Source organism: Salvelinus fontinalis, unplaced genomic scaffold (assembly GCF_029448725.1).
Source record: "Salvelinus fontinalis isolate EN_2023a unplaced genomic scaffold, ASM2944872v1 scaffold_0696, whole genome shotgun sequence".
Lineage (NCBI taxonomy): Eukaryota > Metazoa > Chordata > Actinopteri > Salmoniformes > Salmonidae > Salvelinus > Salvelinus fontinalis.
In genome coordinates, this window is record NW_026600905.1 from 84,037 (window position 1) to 102,349 (window position 18,313).

General features: G+C 43.2%; 3 protein-coding genes across 3 annotated transcripts; all 3 read right to left on the reverse strand.

Annotated features, from left to right (window-relative positions):
* Positions 1–55: 55 nt before the first annotated feature.
* On the reverse strand, positions 56–11,264 carry LOC129847079 (equilibrative nucleobase transporter 1-like). The gene is made up of 13 exons (XM_055914867.1): positions 10,722–11,264; positions 9,037–10,111; positions 8,421–8,550; positions 7,865–7,911; positions 7,089–7,165; positions 6,425–6,517; positions 4,563–4,702; positions 4,049–4,200; positions 3,803–3,946; positions 3,574–3,681; positions 3,138–3,324; positions 648–771; positions 56–382 (listed from the first exon to the last, which is right to left on the reverse strand). The coding sequence occupies exons 2-13, from the start codon at positions 9,227–9,229 to the stop codon at positions 242–244; spliced, it is 1,536 nt and encodes a 511-aa protein (XP_055770842.1). The 5' UTR covers positions 9,230–10,111; positions 10,722–11,264; the 3' UTR covers positions 56–241.
* Positions 11,265–11,363: 99 nt separating this feature from the next.
* LOC129847080 (zinc finger protein 813-like) lies at positions 11,364–14,609 on the reverse strand. The gene is made up of 4 exons (XM_055914869.1): positions 14,127–14,609; positions 13,932–14,035; positions 13,568–13,655; positions 11,364–12,483 (listed from the first exon to the last, which is right to left on the reverse strand). The coding sequence occupies exons 1-4, from the start codon at positions 14,410–14,412 to the stop codon at positions 11,603–11,605; spliced, it is 1,359 nt and encodes a 452-aa protein (XP_055770844.1). The 5' UTR covers positions 14,413–14,609; the 3' UTR covers positions 11,364–11,602.
* Positions 14,610–14,876: 267 nt separating this feature from the next.
* Positions 14,877–18,304, reverse strand: LOC129847077 (equilibrative nucleobase transporter 1-like). The gene is made up of 5 exons (XM_055914864.1): positions 18,253–18,304; positions 17,886–17,993; positions 16,268–16,454; positions 15,850–15,973; positions 14,877–15,502 (listed from the first exon to the last, which is right to left on the reverse strand). Exons 1-5 carry the CDS (start codon positions 18,287–18,289, stop codon positions 15,347–15,349), a joined length of 612 nt encoding a protein of 203 aa, XP_055770839.1. The 5' UTR covers positions 18,290–18,304; the 3' UTR covers positions 14,877–15,346.
* Positions 18,305–18,313: the final 9 nt, after the last annotated feature.

Consider the following 18,313-nt stretch of genomic DNA (forward strand, 5'->3'; position numbering starts at 1 on the left):
CTTCCGGCATGACGTACTATGCCATTACTTGTTATGCTTAGAAATCAGGACACAATAATGGATAATACATTTTATTGAAAACTATCCAACAAAACATACTGATGGAAAATATGGGACTACTGTAAAACATAAGTATAAAAAATATTTTATTATTATTTTACATTTTCACTTATTCCCTTTAAACAATTAGAAATAAGACATTTCCTGTTTCCCTTGGCTCAGGACCCTCATGTACTGTCCCCTACATTTTGGCCTCAGCCAATGTGATGGCAGCACCGCCGGCCATATCCTCCCTCTGATTGGTCAGTTTCCTGCAGTGGTAGAAGATGTTGATTGGATGGATGAACGCCAGTAGAGTGAGGAGAGTCAGAGCGATGTTCACCTGAGGAGGAAAGACGACAAAGACGGCCCTTTTGAGAGAGTAGCATTAACCTTACTGGTCTGCAAAGTGGGCCAACTGCATGTTACACAGTTATTATGTTATGAGCTGTGAGGTTCAACAAAGACATTTCCATATTTACTTTTTGGCAAGTACAATACAGTACATCTACTAATCTCGTCCACTCTGCCTGCTCTCTCACGATAGCAACTGAGCCTGGGGACGAGGTTAGTCATCTAGTGACCGTATGTTTGTATGACCCACTCACATAGAAGGGGTCTCCACCTAGGGCTCCTTTGACCAGGGCGAAACAGGGGTACTGCAGCAGTGACACCACGGCAGACAGAGACATCACCAAACCATACAACTTCCCAAAGTGGACCCCAGGAAAACTGTGGTGAGAGAGGGCAGGGAGGAGAAAAGAAAGGAGAGCCGGACATCAACTGAGGGAAGTATGAATGAGTAGCACTCAGTCGCCTTCCTTTATTGTAAACTTTAGTCTTTGAACTGTATTTTCACATTTTAAAATGTCAAGTCTATTGTCTATTTATTTCCCTTGTTCCTTCTTCTATAATCTACCTTTTTATTTCCTTCCTGTCAGATCTCACTATTAATCTGCTACTCTGCCCCCACTATTAATCTGCCACTCTGCCCCCACTATTAATCTGCCACTGCCCCCACTATTAATCTGCCACTCTGATCCCACTATTAATCTGCCACTCTGACCCCACTATTAATCTGCCACTGCCCCCACTATTAATCTGCCACTCTGATCCCACTATTAATCTGCCACTCTGCCCCCCACTATTAATCTGCCACTCTGACCCCACTATTAATCTGCCACTCTGCCCCCCACTATTAATCTGCCACTCTGATCCCACTATTAATCTGCCACTGCCCCCACTATTAATCTGCCACTCTGCCCCCACTATTAATCTGCCACTCTGCCCCCACTATTAATCTGCCACTGCCCCCACTATTAATCTGCCACTCTGATCCCACTATTAATCTGCCACTCTGCCCCCCACTATTAATCTGCCACTCTGACCCCACTATTAATCTGCCACTCTGCCCCCCACTATTAATCTGCCACTCTGCCCCCACTATTAATCTGCCACTGCCCCCACTATTAATCTGCCACTCTGATCCCACTATTAATCTGCCACTCTGCCCCCCACTATTAATCTGCCACTCTGACCCCACTATTAATCTGCCACTCTGCCCCCCACTATTAATCTGCCCCTCTGATCCCACTATTAATCTGCCACTCTGCCCCCCACTATTAATCTGCCACTCTGCCCCCACTATTAATCTGCCACTCTGATCCCACTATTAATCTGCCACTCTGACCCCACTATTAATTTGCCACTCTGACCCCACTATTAATCTGCCACTCTGCCCCCCACTATTAATCTGCCACTCTGCCCCCCACTATTAATCTGCCACTCAGGCCCCACTATTAATCTGCCACTCTGTTCCCACTATTAATCTGCCACTCAGGCCCCACTATTAATCTGCCACTCTGCCCCCCACTATTAATCTGCCACTCTGCCCCCCACTATTAATCTGCCACTCTGCCCCCCACTATTAATCTGCCACTCTGCCCCCCACTATTAATCTGCCACTCTGCCCCCACTATTAATCTGCCACTCTGCCCCCCACTATTAATCTGCCACTCTGCCCCCCACTATTAATCTGCCCCCCACTATTAATCTGCTAATCTGACCCCACTATTAATCTGCCACTCTGACCCCACTATTAATCTGCCACTCTGACCCCACTATTAATCTGCTACTCTGCCCCCCACTATTAATCTGCCACTCTGCCCCCCACTATTAATCTGCCACTCAGGCCCCACTATTAATCTGCCACTCTGTCCCCACTATTAATCTGCCACTCTGCCCCCCACTATTAATCTGCCACTCTGCCCCCACTATTAATCTGCCACTCTGATCCCACTATTAATCTGCCACTCTGCCCCCCACTATTAATCTGCCACTCTGCCCCCCACTATTAATCTGCCACTCTGATCCCACTATTAATCTGCCACTCTGCCCCCCACTATTAATCTGCCACTCTGATCCCACTATTAATCTGCCACTCTGACCCCACTATTAATTTGCCACTCTGACCCCACTATTAATCTGCCACTCTGCCCCCCACTATTAATCTGCCACTCTGCCCCCCACTATTAATCTGCCACTCTGCCCCCCACTATTAATCTGCCACTCTGCCCCCCACTATTAATCTGCCACTCTGCCCCCCCACTATTAATCTGCCACTCTGCCCCCCACTATTAATCTGCCACTCTGCCCCCCACTATTAATCTGCCACTCTGCCCCCCACTATTAATCTGCCACTCTGCCCCCCACTATTAATCTGCCACTCTGCCCCCCACTATTAATCTGCCACTCTGCCCCCACTATTAATCTGCTACTCTGCCCCCACTATTAATCTGCCACTCTGACCCCACTATTAATCTGCTACTCTGCCCCCCACTATTAATCTGCCACTCTGCCCCCACTATTAATCTGCCACTCTGCCCCCACTATTAATCTGCCACTCTGCCCCCCACTATTAATCTGCCACTCTGCCCCCCACTATTAATCTGCCACTCAGGCCCCACTATTAATCTGCCACTCTGTCCCCACTATTAATCTGCCACTCTGCCCCCCACTATTAATCTGCCACTCTGCCCCCCCTATTAATCTGCCACTCTGCCCCCCACTATCTGTCTCTTTATCCCTCTTTCACTCACGCGATGCTGACGAAGGCTGCGTTGCCTCCGTAGAGGAAGGAGCGGTTGAGGACCTGCAGGATGAAGGTGAGGTACTGGAGAGGGAGGAGAGGAGAGGAGGCGCAGATGGAGAAGAGGAGGCACTGGAGGGAGGTGAGGAAGAGGGAGAGAGAGGAGGAGCGCAGGTCTGCCTCCTTACCTGTTTCTCCTATAGACGGAGGAGGTGAGAGAAAGGTTGGGTGAGGATGATGGACACACACACACACCAGAACCATGGCCATGCTCATTAGGCATGAAATAGGATTTAAAAAATATATTCTAGACTGAAACAGGAGGTAGGCCTACTACCTGACCCAATAAGGATACCCATTATCGTCTTTCATTGCTTAACATTTTGCTACTTTGTGCTCTATTGAACACCATCCTGTTGTTACTAAGCTAGAGCCATGTCACCCACCTGGAGCCAGTGGCTTCCCCTTGTGTCTGTCCATGATGAGGCCGTTCCAGGGAGCACAGAGGACCCCAAACAGCTGGGTGAAGGCAAAGGCATTGGTGTACTGACTCACTGAAAGAGAGAGAGAGAGAGGGGGGAGAAAGAGAGAAGGGGGGAGGGAGTATTTAGATTCATTCAGTGAACCTATGCTTTGGTGTGTGCATGCGTGTGTGTGTTCATGTGTGTGGTTTACCCAGGGCTGAGTCGTTGTCGGCCAGCCGGTTGAGCATGGGGTTCAGTGTTCCGATGAAGAGGTAGTGTCTCAGCTGCATGACAGACAGCCACACCAGATGCCACAGGAAGAACCACGACTGCACACAGCTCCTGAAACTGGCCACTGAGAGAGTGTGTGTGTGTGAGAGAGGAAAAACATTTGAGTCAACAAAATGCACCTTCCATTCCCCGGCCAGATTAAAGATTGTAGTTGGCCAAACGACACCTTTCCCAGAGTTTTCCGACTGCTGCCCGTCATCAGACTGTAGGGGCATGTCGTCGGTCTCCGCTGGCCCCTCCCCCTCTGATGTCATCCCCGTCTCTCGAGTCTTCTCAAACTCCTCTACGTTGTAGCTGTTGGACTTTCCAGGGTTCACGCTGTTGAAAAGGAAGCACCAGGGTATAATCAAATATGTTTATCATCAGGGTCACCCATCTGATATGAATGCATGTCATTGAGACTGACCTAACAAATCAATACCATTTGTTAAATGCCAAACACAAATAATTATTAATAATGATTTAATTTCGTTTTGCATTTATCTATGAACATGTACAGGACTTTTTCCTGCCCAAGTAATCTGACAAGGAAACACTCCATGGTCTGGAAAACCCCCAGGCCCTCTGCGAGTCGTAGTTCTCTAGGTAACAACTACAACCTCCATACATACTATGGCATTATGTATCATAGGGCCTGGTCAGATTAATACTATCATATGTGTGGGAGTTGTAGTTCTCACCCATAGGTGAAGCCCTCAGGGAGTGGGTAGGGAATGTGGGTGTTGGGCATGAGGAAGAACGTCCTGAGGAGGTGGATGACACTGCAGACGGAGAGAATGAGGAAGGAGGAGCGGAGGGAGACCCCTCCTTCATACATCACCTGAGACGGAGGGAGAGACGCACGGAGAGCCACCAATGGATAGCTATTAAACGACCATGACTACATATAATAAAAATATCATCAATATATGGGATATATATACAAATATAATCAATATATGGGATATATATACAAATATAATCAATATATGGGAAATATATACAAATATAATCAATATATGGGATATATCTACAATATCTACAAATATAATATTATATGGAATATATCTACAATATCTACAAATATAATCATTATATGGGATATATCTACAAATATAATATTATATGGGATATATCTACAAATATCTACAAATATAATATTATATGGGATATATCTACAAATATAATATTATATGGGATATATCTACAATATCTACAAATATAATCATTATATGGGATATATCTACAATATCTACAAATATAATCAATATATGGGATATATCTACAAATATAATATTATATGGGATATATCTACAAATATCTACAAATATAATATTATATGGGATATATCTACAAATATAATATTATATGGGATATATCTACAATATCTACAAATATAATCATTATATGGGATATATCTACAATATCTACAAATATAATCAATATATGGGATATATCTACAAATATAATATTATATGGGATATATCTACAATATCTACAAATATAATCATTATATGGGATATATCTACAATATCTACAAATATAATATTATATGGGATATATCTACAATATCTACAAATATAATCATTATATGGGATATATCTACAAATATAATCATTATATGGGATATATCTACAATATCTACAAATATAATCATTATATGGGATATATCTACAATATCTACAAATATAATCAATATATGGGATATATCTACAAATATAATATTATATGGGATATATCTACAAATATCTACAAATATAATATTATATGGGATATATCTACAAATATAATATTATATGGGATATATCTACAATATCTACAAATATAATCATTATATGGGATATATCTACAATATCTACAAATATAATCAATATATGGGATATATCTACAAATATAATATTATATGGGATATATCTACAATATCTACAAATATAATCATTATATGGGATATATCTACAATATCTACAAATATAATATTATATGGGATATATCTACAATATCTACAAATATAATCATTATATGGGATATATCTACAAATATAATCATTATATGGGATATATCTACAATATCTGAAAATATAATCAATATATGGGATATATCTACAATATATACAAATATAATCAATATATGGGATATATCTACAAATATAATCATTATATGGGATATATCTACAATATCTACAAATATAATCAATATATGGGATATATCTACAATATATACAAATATAATCATTATATGGGATATATCTACAATATCTACAAATATAATCAATATATGGGATATATCTACAAATATAATATTATATGGGATATATCTACAAATATAATATTATATGGGATATATCTACAATATCTACAAATATAATCAATATATGGGATATATCTACAATATATACAAATATTATCATTATATGGGATATATCTACAATATATAATCAAATTAATCTGTTTTATACACTTGGCCTTTTTAAGGCAGTTATCTAGTAACCTGACGAGCAGAGCATTTTTCTCTCAGAGAGAGGCCTCTGTCCTGTAGGCTACAGTATGTGTGAGTTCTGTGATACCTTGATGATGAGGAAGACAGCCGAGGAAGAGTCGAAGGCTCCATTATAGAGGGTGATGATGGTGGAACGATGGGAGCCAAACAGGTTCCCAACCTATAGTAGCGAACAACAGTTCAACAAGTGTGGACATTCATCCAAGAAGAATACATCCACCCATATAGTACACAGTAGAAATACAGTATCCATATAGTACACAGTAGAAATACAGTATCCATTTAGTATACAGTAGAAATACAGTATCCATATAGTACACAGTATAAATACAGTATCCATATAGTACACAGTAGAAATACAGTATCCATATAGTACACAGTAGAAATACAGTAGCCATATAGTACACAGTAGAAATACAGTATCCATTTAGTATACAGTAGAAATACAGTATCCATATAGTATACAGTAGAAATACAGTATCCATATAGTACACAGTATAAACACAGTATCCATATAGTATACAGTAGAAATACAGTATCCATATAGTACACAGTATAAACACAGTATCCATATAGTATACAGTAGAAATACGGTATTTACTGAATAAATATCAGTTTTATGTGCCAGACAAAATAGTGTGTGACATACACCTGTTACACAGATGTAATGAATACTGTTTGTACTGTCTGGAACTGTGTTGAAACTGAGGAGTCATGGCATGCTGCTGTACCTGTATGTTTGTGATGAGGAACAATATACCTCCTACTGCGATGAAGGACAGGGCTGGGAACAGCAGCATGGACAGAGCTATTAGAGAGAGAGATAGAGAGATAGACACAGAGACAGCATAGGTCAAGTTCAATCTCTACTCATCCAACATTCTACACTAGGAATGTGCTCTTCCTAATGCTTTTGCAGGGTCCCCGTCCCCAGTCCACCTGGTCGTACTCCTGCTCTAGTTTCTGCTGGTCTGCCTGACGTGCTACCTTATCCCGGACCTGCTGTTTCAACCCTCTCTCTCCTTCTCCCGGTGTCTCTCTCTCTCGACCTGTCTCTCGACCTCTGAATGCTCGGCTATGAAAAGCCAACTGACACTTACTCCTGAGGTGCTGACCCGTTGCACCCTCTATAACCACTGTGATTATTATTTGATCCTGCTGGTCATCGATGAACGTTCGAACATCTTGAAGAACGATCTGGCCTTAATGGCCATGTACTCTTATAATTTCCACCGGGAACAGCCAGAGCCTGGTTCCTCTCTAGGTTTCTTCCTAGGTTCCTGCCTTTCTAGGGAGTTTTTCCTAGCCACCGTGCTTCTACATCTGCATTGCTTGCTGTTTAGGGTTTTAGGATGGGTTTCCTTACAAGCCCTTTGTGACATCTGCTGATGTAAATAGGGCTTTATAAATACATTTGATTGATTGTCTTTGTTCATTTATCAAATAACAAATATCAAGAGCTGTTCTGATTGAATAACAACCGTTATACTGTACAGTCTATGTTCACCTGAACTGGAGAAGGCAACCATCAGTGTACCAGTGGTGTAGAGACATCTGAGGGGAAACACAGAGCAGAGGTAGATAAAGAGGTATCACACAGTGGGTTATGGTCTGTTAAACTTTAGTCGCTGACACATTTCTCAGTGGGTCAGAAGACAACCTCAATAAACCTGTAGAACTTAGATTAAAATATGCATACACATTCTACAAAAACAATGCCTGAGTAAACCAGGAATGGACCCTCACCTTCCCACCCCCTTTTGACTCAGTGACTCACTCACTCTCTCTCTCTCGTCTAGGCGACGGTCTAGCTATAAACTTACTGAAGAATTGTTATTAATTGACTATGTGTAAATAAACTCTGTGGATGTCCTGGAAATACTGGTCAGAGGTCAGGACCTAGTTATATCCTTTAATTGTTAACATTGTAAGAATTATTTGCAATGGATATGCCATATATCACATTGTATATGGGTATATCGCCATCCTTACCTGACCAGGGCAGGAAAAACTCTGGGCCCTAGTAATGAAGCCTGGATTTCTGTAGTTTAAAAAAGACTCACATTCCCAGAAGCCTCGTTGCCATGGTGCCGAAGCGGTCGAAGATGAATCCGTTGGGAAGCGTGAGGAAGTTGTTCATAAAGGAGGTGACGGTGAAGACCAGAGAGAACTGTTCATCCTGTCCACTACAGTCTGAGAGAGATGGAGGGATGGGGAGAGAGATTAGGGATGATGAAGACCAGGGAGACCTGTTCATCCTGTCCACTACAGTCTGAGAAAGAGAGAGATGGAGGGATGGGGAGAGAGATTAGGGATGATGAAGACCAGGGAGACCTATTCATCCTGTCCACTACAGTCTGAGAAAGAGAGAGATGGAGGGATGGGGAGAGAGATTAGGGATGATGAAGACCAGGGAGAACTGTTCATCCTCTCCACTACAATCTGAGAGAGAGAGAGAGAGAGAGATGGATGGATGGATGAGGAGAGAGAGTGCGAGGGAGGGGGGATGGGGCAGAGTGAGAGATTGAATACAGAAAGAGAGGAATACAGAGAGATAGAGAGGGGGAGAAAGATAGAAGTCCTTCAGTTTTCTAGTATGAACTCCTCAGATGTGCTTCATATTCTATTCCAATCTATTCTATTCTGTCATATTGAACTGAATAGCATTGAACTACTCACCTGTTTCCACTGTACTGTTGGGTCCAGTAGTCAGATTGACACAGAGGTCAGCGAAGTATCCATCTGTCTTCAGGACGAAGACCAGCGATGCCCAACCGAAGACCACGCCGGCGAAACACAGACACTCCACCAGCCCTGTGGCCAGGGTCAGTCTGTAGCGCAACCCTACCCCTCCCCCCTCGCATCCCAGCATCCTCGCTGATTAACAGACTGACTGCCTGACTGGCTGGCTGACTAGCTACCTGCCTGGCTGACTGAGTCCTTGCTCTGACTGGCTTGCTGGCTGACCGACTGATAGCTACCTGCCTGGCTGACTAACTGACTCCCTGCTCTGACTGACTGGCTTGCTGCCTGTTTAACTGTCACTCAAAGGACTGTTCTTGTTGTCTTATTAATGTGAGGTTAATGGGTGACTGTATTCAAAGAGACCCCTTTTCTATCCTCTGACTCTTATGTCTTACTTTTCTATATGTCCTCCCTCTCTCTCTCTCTTTCTCTCTCCCCCTCGCTCTCTCTCTCCCTCTCTATCCTTTATATCCCTCTTGATACTTGCTTTGAGTATTTGAGAGCGACTGGCTGAAAAGTAGCTGTATCACTAGAAAGGAGTGCTGGGTGGGAGAGATAAGGAGTGGCATTCCAATTCAAACTGCACTATCAGAAAATATACTGGTTAACTCCCCTTCTCAATCAATGGCTGTTAGAGATAACACGTTTTATGACAGGTTTCAAACACCTAAGACTTGAAGTGGTAGTGGTGGCCATAGTAGAAATAATAGCAGTAGAATTTGAGTTCATAGCACACTAACATGAGTTGTCATAATAGTAGGCCTAGTGGTTAAACCCACGAGGAGTGGGAAGTTTCTCAACCTGCAGTGTAAACTGGTCGCTCTCACAGCCCCTCTGTCTATAGATGTGTTTCTCTTCCTCTTTCTTTCTCACTTCCTTGTTGTTCCACTTTGTGTTTATTTCCCTCTCTTTTCTTCAGTGTGTAACTCATGACTTTTGTTCATTCCTTTGTTGCCATTTCATAAATGATCCTGTCATTTGCTTTGAGAGGCGATTGTTCATCTTCCCCCTAAAATATACACGTGAAGAGGCATCACAACACGTGTCAGGTGTAATAATGCAATAACAATTAATAATAATAATAATACATAGTGCACATCAAACACTTTAAGGATAAATAATTATAATACAAATTCGGAAATCGGAATAATACAGACTAGAGACTATCGGCTACGGTCTAATGCGTAGTAAATCCGCTAATGGTATGAGAATGTGTACTGAGCTGTAGCCTACATTACAGTGCGGGAAGACTACAACAGATAAAGTACACTCGCCCTATAACGGTAATCCACATCAGATTAGCTACAGACTAATCCGCCATGCGGTCATTGCATTACTGTGTTTTCTTTGCGCGCAATCTGTAGTATGGTGCCAAAACGCCTCAAAATAGACAGTAAAATAGTTCGGTTATAACGGGACGTTGGCCAGTGTAGGACACTGTGCTGTCATAAAACAATAAAAACGTGTATGGCTATGGTAGAGCAACTTTTATGACAATTATTACACTGGCCACAGTTCAACCATGCAGCATTAATCATAAATCGTAGGCTATGAAAACTATGCCATACATAGGCTGTAGCCTATACATTCAGATATTAGCCTATATACCAGCTACTCACTTTGTTTAATGTCGATCCTCTTGTTGATTTGTGGTAGAACTCTAAACAGACACCTCGTCACCATTACGCGCAGGCGCCGCGATGTGCCAGTCCATTCGCTGTCTGTTTTTCCACCTGCGCTGCATGGTGCACGCGACGCAAGCGTTGGCCAGCCATTGGGGACTAGGCTAAATGACTAAAATATATGTGAGTGGTGAGTTGTCTCCAGTTGCTTACATCTAATTATAAACTGGGTGGTAGAGCCCTGAGTGCTAATTGGCTGAAAACCATGGTATATCAGGCATATACCAGGGGTATGACAAAACATGTATTTTTCCTGTTCTAATTACACTTGTAACCAGTTTATAATAGCAATAAGGCACCTCGGGGGTTTGTGGTATATAGCCAATATACCACCTGTGTCCAGACACTCCGTGTTGTGTTGTGCATAAGAACAGCCCTTAGCCTTGGCCATATACCACACCCCCTCAGGCCTTAAATATACACTCTAAAAGTAGGCCTAGCTACTCACAGCTGTGTGGGATTTCTGATGATAATGTCATTCATTGTAAAATGGAAATACTAACTTGGAATATGATTTGACAGCAATAATAAAATACATCTTCTGGAATTAAAAAGTAACTTGACCAATGAAAGCAGCCATCTCAACCATCAGCATTTTACTCAGAAACTGCCTAGCAACACAGCAGGCTACAATAAAGGCCAATTCACAGAACAGATGTCTACTGTATGTATTGAACTCTTGATTTTATGTGGAATCCCCCTTTGTAAAACTGGTTCAAGTCTTTCCACATAAAACTTTAGATCATATGTAAAACAAGAAGTCAATTACGTCACACACACACACACACATCAATTACGTCACACACAGGGCACTTCCATCACGTGTGTGTCTTCATGTGAGCTTGGAGGTGTGCACCATGCGAGAAGTGGCGTCCACATAGTGCGCAGGCGAAGGGTCGGACACCCGTGTGGAGCAGTTCATGCCTCCTCAGGTGACTGGGTCTGATGAAGCTCCGCCCACACACGGAGCAGTGATGCATCCTCTCTCTCGTGTGGTTGAGGGCGTGCCGCTTAAGGCAGCTGATGTAGGGGAAACCCTTCCCACAATGTTTGCATACGAACCTCCCCTCCTTCTCTTTACTGAGGGGAGCTCGAGTTCTGACAGTCCCACCACTTCCTCTTTGGTCTCCATGGTGACCAGGCATGACGGTGACGGTGTGTTTCCCCGGGAACGATGCGTAATCGTCTGTGGTCGTTGTCGAGGAGGAAGTGCGTTGTTGTAGTTGGTTTTCTGACGAGTAGGTGAAAAATAGACCAGAGGTGTCTGTGTAGCCACCGTACCCCAGGTTCAGTGCTGCATACTCGGGGTACGTTTGGCCCAGATCCTCCTGGTCGACCTCCAGGCCTGGTTCTCCTCCCGGTAGTGGGTTGAGGTCTGGACATGGGCTCTCTGGCTCCCTCTTGAGGCGGATCTCCTCAACTACTACAGGCTGGTCCTGGTCCAGGCAGTGAGAGCTGCTACTGAGGTCATGTTCCAGAGTTCTATGTTCTAGTTCTAGGTGTTCCATAGTTCTATGTTCCTGTTCTATGTGGTGTCCCATAGTTCTATGTTCCACTTCTATGTTGTGTTCCATAGAGTCAGTGAGCTCATCTCTACCCCCTGGTGGTGTACTCTGGAACCCCCAGTCCTCCTCAAAACTGCTCTGATCAGTGGGATGCGGTTGCCGGGCGACCAGTGGAGTGGTGGAATGCTCAGGAGCTTACATGCAGGAGAGGGGGCAACACGGGATAGAGAACAGAAGGCAATGTCATCATCATCATCTTCACCACCACCATCATCGGCATCATCATCATCACTACCACCACCATCATCACCACCGCCATGTAATATTGCATTTTGCTATCTGGATGTTTGAACTTGGCCTCCCTTCCTCCCTCATTTCATTTAAGCTCTTTCCTTCTCTCTCAGTAGCTAGGTTTACATCCAATTTAATGTGAATATTCTAAAATCTGCATAAGAAAATATGTACATTTTCCCACCAGTGGTGTGTTTCCACCAAATGGACTTGTTGCGGATTTTAAAAAAGGAACTCAGTCCGGCTTTCAACTTGAAACAGGAGAATGCACAAGGTGCAGTTTGGAAGTTGGGTAGTACCACATCAGTTCCTCTTGTCATGTCAGCCATTGCATACCTTAGAGAGCTATAAATAACTTGTCAGAAATGTCCAGATCAACTAAACATTTTTTTGCTAGGTTTATTTTGTTGATTCACTTAAATAACACATTAATACACATTAGACATTGCAAAATGTATAGAATTGCAAGAAAGTGACCATTAAAATGGCAAAATATTCTCTGCGACCCATTACAAAATGTGTAGAATTGCAGGAAATAAACTTTAAACCTAAATTATTATGGAGCGAGAATATTTGTCAAACGGCAGTCAAGCATCCCCAGAATCAGACCAATGATATTTATGGGAAAGGAGCAGCACCACCCTGAAGTTAATCATGTTATTTCATCTGTAGCCTAATCAACTGCATGGTTTCCCGAGTCCTAGTGGGACTAGCACACAACATATCATCACGTGACTCCACGTTTACTTCGATATGATGGTTATAATATCAATATTTGCGCATAGAGGCGTTTCAATCGCCAATTCTCGCATAATTCCTTTAACAGACAAAAAGGTTCCACCATGTCGAATGAACAAATTATCTGTTGGCATTTATAAAATTGTTCCCGAAACTTTGTTTCCATCACAGCTGTAGTGATAAAAAAAAAATCGGCATGACTTTCCTTGTATAAAAACGGTGGATGGAAACGTGGTTTGTCTCGCTCACCATTCATCCTCAGTTCATTTGGGGCACCACATTCCCCTGGGCCGTCCTCCTCCAGTCTCTCTTGTTTGATGGTAACTGTTACAGTGGTCTGTCAACGGACAGACGGGACACACGGTGATAGTGTGATCAATGCATTGTTAATTGGAGGCGAATTACATAAACACTTACCTGCATGTATGCCTGTGTAATGCATTAATACTTTTATCCTATACTAGCCTATTAGCCTATTTTAGAAAATGTTGTATTAATCCTTATGTAAATTATACCATATAATTCAGCTGAAAATAATATCAATACCATGCCCACGATTAACTATTTTACTGCTGATAAAACAAAAAAGTGTAATGTGTAGCGGCTACACTACCTCGTCCGTCCATTGTCCCGCCCGCGCCGCGGGTCCATTACTCGAGTTGCTGCTGCAACCCTGCTGCGTAAAGACTTGGTTGGGCTTTTGTTCTCTGTTGGTTTCTGCATGGAAAGAGAAGAGGCCACATTACTTCATTTTCGACTGTCGATTTAAAAGCACCAAGCATTTAAAATGAAATCCATAAACACGTACGGGGCGTGTGGTGCGGTAGGGAACCCCCGTTCCAAAGTCTCTCGCGCAGCACAGTGCCAACTCCGTCCCCGCCGTGTTCAATCGTAGATGTCTTTTTCCGGTGCCGGTTTTCAACTACTTTCAGCTTTTTCATCAGGATTTCGTTATCGTGTTTTTTCCGTGACAGTTCCCCACGTAAAAACGTGGAGTACTCGTCCACCAGTTTGGTTATCTCCGCCATGGCGGCGGAGGATAGAGCTTCCATGATGGACGACAACTGCGTCTGAAACATTACGGTCCCCGACATTCTAGCTAGAATAGCCTAGCTAGCTAGATATTGATAATGGCAAGTTTTAAAGGGAAAATAACGATATTGATTTTTAATATGTTTAAACACTGTGGCCTGTAAGTGGACACTTGGTTGGGTAGTTAAAGCCCAGCTCATAGCGGTTTACAAATCCCTGTTCCTGTGTCTACAATAATAACAATGCAACATGACGTGATGACGTCTCATTCAATTTACCGTAAGTACATGAGAGAGTTGAATAAACATTTGCGGGCGCATGCTGAGTCCAATTCTGCATCGCCCTATGGGACTCCCGATCACGGCCGGTTGTGATACGGGATCGAACCAGGGTCTGTAGTGACGCCTCTAGCACTGAGATGCAGTGCTGTAGACCGCTGCGCCACTTGGGAGCCACATATATAACCCATTGTGATTGATATTTTGACCATTCAACTTATCAATTAAACTATACTTTGGACTTTGTTGTTTCACAGTTTAGTTGTATTCTTTATTACAATCAGACAGGTTAACACACACATTACAGTAGGTCTTCACTTTGGCACTGTCCTCCTTTGCCCTGCCTTGAACAGTCAGTGGCATTGTCGATGATGTAGTGTCAATTGTCCTGGATGCATCCTAACAGTCTAAAGATGCTTTCTCTCCTCGTCTCCTCTCCTTCACCGGACAAGTGAAAGCAAGATGGCGAAGGGAAGGCGTCCTACAGAGGCACCTGTCTGTGTCTCAATGTACCCTTTGGCAAAACTATAGTGCACTACTTTTAACCAGGGTCCATCAAAAGTAGTGCACTATGTAGGGGATAGGGCACCATTTGGGACATATACCCTGTTTTCCACCTGTCCAATTTAATCAGATCAATGTTGTCAAAGGAAAGGAGACAAGGAGAGGAAGCGACTTTAGACTATTGAGACGCACCACTGTTGTTGTTGGTTTATCGTCACATCCCCACCAGCCTGTTGCACGTGACCTTTGACCCCGAGTTTGTCACTTCCTGTTTAGCCCTCCTCTGATTGGCTAGAGAGCGGCAGTGGAGGTGGACGTGGAGGGGGTGGATGAAGGTGAGGAGGGTGAGGAGGGTCAGACCCACGTTCACCTGGAGGAGAGGAGAGGTGGGAAGAAGAACACAAAGATTGAGCCCCCCTTGTGCAGAGCCTGTGGTCTATCTGTTTCCCAAAACATCCTCTCCAGTACTCCAGCCATTCTACTTACTTAATGTATTACAGTTCTAGCACATCTGATTCCATCAATCTAGTCATCACCAAGCCCCTCACTTGTTGAAACAGTTGTGCTAGTTCTGGAATACACCAAATACGTAGAACAACAGCGGGTACTCGATGAGAGGCTTGGTAAACACTCAAAGGTATATAACCCTAGTTCATTACACAGGTATGAGACCCCTACTGTTTTCTGTAGGATAAAGAAGTTGACTGACTGACTCACATAGATAGGGTCTCCATGCAGGAACTCTCTGATGAGGTGTAGAACAGGGAACTGGAGCAGCAGAACCACAGCTGACAGAGATGTTATCATACCAGACAACTTACCAAAATGGCAGCCGGGAAACCTGTTGGGGAGACGAGAGGAAAAGAAGAAGACAGACGGATTAAACTAATGGATGACTAGTGGAGTTTTCTTTTGTTGAATTGAATTTATTTTAGGTAACAGACATATACAACAAAATGTATAATGTGGACCCAGAGGATATCACTTTAAAGTATTAATTAAAATGCTTATTTCCAAAGTGGTCCTCGATGGTAAAAGCAATAGTAGTAATGGTGGTAGAGGTAGGGTTAAATTGCTGTGGTGGGGCTGGGGGTGCTTTAGGATAGGAGACATAACACACACAGTGTGAACGTACGCGATGGTGAGGAAGGCTTGGTGTCCACCATAGATGAAGGCACTGTTGAGGACTTGCAGGATGAAGGTGAGGTACTGGAGAGGAAGGAGAGGAGAAGAGAAGCAGACGTAGAAGATGAGGCACTGGAGGGAGGTGAGGAAGAGGGAGAGAGAAGAGGAGCGCAGGTCGGCTTCTTGCTTCGTCTCTCCTTTTGGGAGAGAAAGAGGGGTAGAGAGATGGGAGAGTGTGTCAGAGAGATGTGGGAGGGAGGGAGGTGAGGGAGAGAGAGAGGGTCGGAGAGAGGTGAGGGAGGGAGGGGAAAGACATAGAAAGAGTTAGGTGAGGATGAAAGGTTGATTGAGATACTTACGACTTTCATTTTAACTGCTTGTTGCTTGGGTCTACTGTGTTTAAATAAATAGAGTCCATCTTTAACTACAGCTGTAAGCTTTTCCAGGACTTATTCACCATCTAAATCAATAGATGTATCAACCAATCAACAGTTATCACAAAGTGCAACTGCAGATCCACAGCCAGCAGTCAGGCCAGACTACTTCACAAAATGGCCACCTAAAGACACCTAATTAAGCAATAAGGCCTGAGGGGGTTTGAGGTATATGTCCAATATACCACGGCTAAGGGCTGTTCTTACACACGACGCAACGCAGACTGCCTGTATACAGTCCTTAGCCGTGGTATATTGGCCATATACCACAAACCTGAGGTGCCTTATTGCTGTTATAAACTGGTTACCAACGTAATTAGAGTAGTAAAAATACATGTTTTGTCATACCCATGGAATACGGTCTGATATACCACGGCTGTCAGCCAATCAGCATTCAGGGCTCGAACCAGCCAGTTTATAATATAATGTATGTAATTTTTGTTTAAACTTCATTGTCTGTATTCTGTCTCTAAATGTTGTCTATCACTAGCAGCACCATATCACCAGGTAACATTGTGACTATGTGTTGTCTATCACTAGCAGCACCATATCACCAGGTAACACTGTGACTGTGTGTTGTCTATCACTAGCAGCACCATATCACCAGGTAACATTGTGACTATGTGTTGTCTATCACTAGCAGCACCATATCACCAGGTAACACTGTGACTGTGTGTTGTCTATCACTAGCAGCACCATATCACCAGGTAACATTGTGACTGTGTGTAAATGTTGTCTATCACTAGCAGCACCATATCACCAGGTAACATTGTGACTGTGTGTAAATGTTGTCTATCACTAGCAGCACCATATCACCAGGTAACATTGTGACTATGTGGTGTCTATCACTAGCAGCACCATATCACCAGGTAACATTGTGACTGTGTGTAAATGTTGTCTATCACTAGCAGCACCATATCACCAGGTAACATTGTGACTGTGTGTAAATGTTGTCTATCACTAGCAGCACCATATCATCAGGTAACATTGTGACTGTGTGTAAATGTTGTCTATCACTAGCAGCACCATATCACCAGGTAACATTGTGACTGTGTGTAAATGTTGTCTATCACTAGCAGCACCGTATCACCAGGTAACATTGTGACTATGTGTAAATGTACTTGGTTAATAAAGGTGATTCTTATTCTAATGCCCACACCGTCACCTGCCCTTAACGTCAATGATGTCACCCACCTGGAGCCAGTGGCTTCCCCTTGTGTCTGTCCATGATGAGGCCGTTCCAGGGACCACAGAGGACCCCACAGAGCTGGGTGAAGGCAAAGGCATTGGTGTACTGACTCACTGAAAGAAAGAAAGAGAGAGGGGGGGTGAAAGAGAGAGAGAAGGTGGGGGTAGAGATAGAGAACAAGAGACAGACGGAGGAAGAGAGAGAGAGAAAAGAACAGCATTGATAATCAAATCAAGTTTATTTTATATAGCCCTTCGTACATCAGCTAATATCTCGAAGTGCTGTACAGAAACCACTAACCACTAAATTAGAGAAGTAGTCTACACAGAGGCAGAAAAATAGTTGTATTTGTGTTTTTCTGGTAGTTTTTACCCAGGGTCTGGTCTCTGTTGGCCAGCCGGTTGAGCATGGGGTTCAGCGTGGCGATGAACAG